The 4,160-nt window shown below is 36.7% G+C and overlaps 2 protein-coding genes across 2 annotated transcripts in view; both read right to left on the bottom strand.

Moving 5' to 3' along the window:
* LOC115293405 (protocadherin beta-11-like) overlaps window positions 1–3,820 on the bottom strand; it is a 4,575-nt gene extending 755 nt beyond the window's left edge. Inside the window, exon 1 of the mRNA XM_029941191.1 lies at window positions 3,816–3,820. Coding sequence (XP_029797051.1) covers window positions 3,816–3,820 — 5 coding nt within the window. The remainder of the gene's footprint in view (window positions 1–3,815) is intronic.
* LOC115293404 (protocadherin beta-2-like) overlaps window positions 3,457–4,160 on the bottom strand; it is a 38,750-nt gene continuing 38,046 nt past the window's right edge. The window contains exon 4 of the mRNA XM_029941190.1: window positions 3,457–4,159. Within this exon, the coding sequence (XP_029797050.1) occupies window positions 3,834–4,159 (326 nt within the window). The 3' untranslated portion in view covers window positions 3,457–3,833. The remainder of the gene's footprint in view (window position 4,160) is intronic.

Genomic DNA, 4,160 nt, shown 5'->3' with positions numbered 1-4,160 from the left:
TCTCTTACGAATTCACTTGAGGATATACTGTAGCACAGAGAAGGCTTTAACAAAAAGGAGATAAGAAATCTATCAAACAATGGACTTAACTAACAGGTATAAAAACAAGATTATAGTTTTGTACACATTTAGAGATCATTTAGTCCAGACAGAAGCAGGAAAATAGAGAGCTTCAGTTAAGAATTATGGAAACCTGAATTATTGGTTTAGAAATATTTGAAGATATGGTAAATCCAACTGATGGAGTTAAAATGGTGAATCTGAGGTGCCTGGGTGGCTCAGTTGGCTCAGCATCTGACTCTTGATTTCTGTTCAATTCATGACCCCAGGGTCATAGCATCAAGCCCCACATCAGGCTCCATGCTAGCCTGCTTGGGATCTTCTTCTCTCCCTTTCCCTGTGCCTCTCTCCTCCACTTCCATGCTCTCTCTCTCTCTAAATAAGAAAAATTAACCTAAAATAAAATAAAATGGTAAATTCATTTTATCGTGATTCTAGGAACACTGTATTTTCAATGGCACAGGACTCACAACAGTAGATCAAAGGAGCAGAAAATACAGTCCTTATCTCTAGTAATATAGCTCTGCAATGACCAATGTATTTTATTGTGGTTAAAAAAGTAACACAAAATTTACCATCATAACCATTTTTAGGTATACAGTTCCATAGTGTTAAGTATATTCACATTATTGGGAAGGAGAGCTCCAGAATGCTTTCATTTTGCAAATCTGAACTCTATACCCATTAAACAAAAATTCTCATTTTCCTCCTCCCCCAGTCCTTAGTAAGCACCATTATACTTTCTGTTTGTATGAATCTAACAACCGTGGAACATCGTGTTAGTGGAATCATACAGTATTTGCCTTTTTGTGACGATCTTCTTCTTTTACTTAGAAGAATGCCCTCAATATTCATCCATGTTGTAGCATGTGATAGACTTCTTTCTGTTTTTAAGATTCAATAATATTTCTCTCTCTCTCTCCACCTCCTGCCAGTTGTAAATACTGCTGCTTTGAACATGGGTACACAAATATCTTCAAGACTCTGCTTTCAATTCCTTTAGGTATATACCCAGAAATGGGATTGCTGGACCATATAGAAGTTCTCTTTTACATTTTTTTTGAGACGCCTCCATACTGTTTTTATAGGAGTTGCACCATTTTACAATCTCACCAACAGTTTGAAATCTTGCTATTTTCTGGTTTTTGATAGCAGTCATCCTAATGTGTGTACGTTGACACTACATTGTTGTTTGGATTTCCATTTCTCTGATGAATAGTGATGTTGAACATTTTTTCATATGTTTGTTGGTCATCTGCATATCACCTTTGGAGAAATGTCTAAGTCCTTTGTTCAGGCTATTTGATGTTTGTTGTTTTCGTTGGGCTGTAGGAGTTCTTAAATATTATGGACATTAGCTCCATATCATATATAGCATTTGCAAATATTTTCTCCCTTTCCATAGGTTGCCTTTTCACTGTTGATTGTGTTCTTTGGTTTATAAAAGTTTTTAAATTTGATGTACTCTCATTTGTCTGTTTTTGCCTTAATTGCATAGGCTTTTGGTTTCATACCCAAGAAATCACCACCAAATTCAATGTCATAAAGCTTTTCTCCTATGCTTTCTTCTAAGAATTTTATAGTACAATTAATATTTTGAGAAAATAATCCTCTTAAACATAGGAACTGGCCTGGCACTCACAAATGGGCCATGATCTTCTCCTGTTGAATATAAACAACTTCACAGAACAACTTCATTAAAGAGGGATTGTGATCAGATGGAAAAAAGCACAATAAGATGACATCATGATCATGCTTGAGCACAGTCAAAAACAAGAACACTGCATGAACCAAAACAATGACCAGAGTCCTCTGTCCTAGCTGATTGAGTGAATGCTGTTTTAAAAAAACCAATTACAGTTTTAACCTAACTTTGTTCTTCTCATCTCCCGAGTAAAATTAAATAAGATACCCTATGATAGAATTATTCCCATTCAGTGGAAGCATCCAGACCAGGGCTACTTCTCTGAACCCTGTGCAAAATCACCTAATATAAGCCCATTACCTTTTTAGGCGCTGTTACTGAGGTGACTGATGCTTTCCCAGAATATGCAGTCTCCCTCATTAGAAGTCAATAAACTCAACTTTGCTCTGATACAGTGTGTCCTAGACATCTTTGGCTACAGGGCATTCAGACTTTATATGAATGTTATATTATGTTTCAGGTTCTAAAACAGATATACAGACAAAAGGGGGATTCTATTCTTAGCTCTGGTTATAGAATAAAAATGTCACCAACCTTGACTACATAAAAGTAAAAGTTAATTTGATAGAGGTTGGAAAGGATAAGGGAGAAAGAAGTAAGAGAAAAAAATAAGAATTGTATTCTTTCCTGTCATACAAGTAGATGAAAGAACTGTTGTTAGTCAAACAATAAATGGAGGTTTCAGCTTGTTCAGGGAAGTACTGGAAAGCAGTGACAGAGCTCTATGTAAAAAATGAATGAGAGAAGTTTTAAGTGTGCTAGGGACTAGACAACAGTAGCAGAAAACTAAGGAAATTGTTTAGAGTTTATGAAAAAGTTACAAACATGTTCTTTAGTAATAAAAAAATGAATATAATAAGAACTAGAAATAAGGTTTAAAAATACATTCCAATGGGATAAAATGAAAAACAAATTATACCAAATGTTCACAAGAATGTGGAGGAACTGATATATCCAGACAGTGCTGACATCAGTGTAACTGGTACAACCACTTTGGGAAACTATTTGGAAAATCTACTAAAAGGGAACATGTACTTACTAAGTGAGCAGCAATTCCACCCCTAGGTATACACCAACAGACATGCATGTACATGTTTGTCAAAGGACGTGTATGAGAATGTTCAAAGCAAAATTATTAAAACAGCCTAACCCTGCATCAACCCATGTATCCATCTACAGTGGGATGGGTCATAAATTGTAAAATATTCACAAGTGGAATACTATACAGCAATGATAATGAAAAACTAAAACTAAAAGCATTTATCATGGACAAATATCAAAAACATAATGTTGAGTGAAATCAGGTCATACTGATGATGATACACAAAACAGTTTATACTCTACTATTCCAATTATATAAATTCAAAACAAGCAAAACTAAATCATAGTATTGAAGTCTGGATACTTGCTATACTTGGGCTAGTAGTGACTTTAAAGGGTGATTTGTGTGGTACTTGAAATGTTAGTAATGTCTCATTACTAACCATCAAGATGCTGGTACCAAGTATGTTCACTTTCTGTAAACAAATTGATATTACGATTCGTTCCCTTTTCTGTATATATTAATTCAATAAAAATTGTTTAAAATATGTTTGGCTGTCTGTATGAAAACTAGGAAAGAACAGTAGCTAGAAGACTGTTGCTTTTTGTCAGGTTTTCTCACATAGTACATTCATTATCATTCACATGTATTCCTTCAAAAACTAAATTAAAAATTTTTTATTTTTGCTATTTAGCATCAAAAGTACTTAGAGTGTGATGAAACAGAATGGATAGAATAAAAAGAAAAACCGTATTTCATTTCATTAAGACAGCTTATCCTGACAAATGCCATCCAAAGCAAACATTTCAGGGAAACAATAACATGCATAGATTTGAAATGTCATTGTGTGTACATAGATGCAGTGAGACAGAAATGTTTTTCCAAAATTGGGCAAGATAAAGTTGAAAAGGATAAATTCAGGGAAATCATACCTGAAGGTAGGATTTTTCTCCATGATGCTCTCAAACTCGGTGTTTGGGGAAATTAGAGATAAATGACAAAACTCACGGCATTGTGATCAGATCCCTAACTGAATCCAAAGCTATTCCGGAAAGTGGCGTTTTCCTCTATTTCTTCACCAGTGCCCTGGGGCGGAAATTTGGGGATAATAGGCTTCAAGAATTTGAACTCACTGGTCCCAGATCCTCCCCGCAGACACACCTCGTACTGGTAGCTCTGGGACAGCGTCCCCGTGCCGCTGACGTCCACCAGGTGGCCCGGAAAGTGGCTCTCGGGCACCGGGCAGCGGCCCGCCGACGCCGCCCGGCTCCGCCTGCACAGCCGCACCGCCACGAACACCAGCACCGAGAACAGGAAGAGCGACGACACGGACGCCAAGGCGATGACCAGGTA

Source organism: Suricata suricatta, chromosome 6 (assembly GCF_006229205.1).
Source record: "Suricata suricatta isolate VVHF042 chromosome 6, meerkat_22Aug2017_6uvM2_HiC, whole genome shotgun sequence".
Taxonomy (NCBI): Eukaryota; Metazoa; Chordata; class Mammalia; order Carnivora; family Herpestidae; genus Suricata; species Suricata suricatta.
Note: the sequence above shows the minus strand (reverse complement) of the source record. Positions and strands in the feature narration are given on the sequence as shown.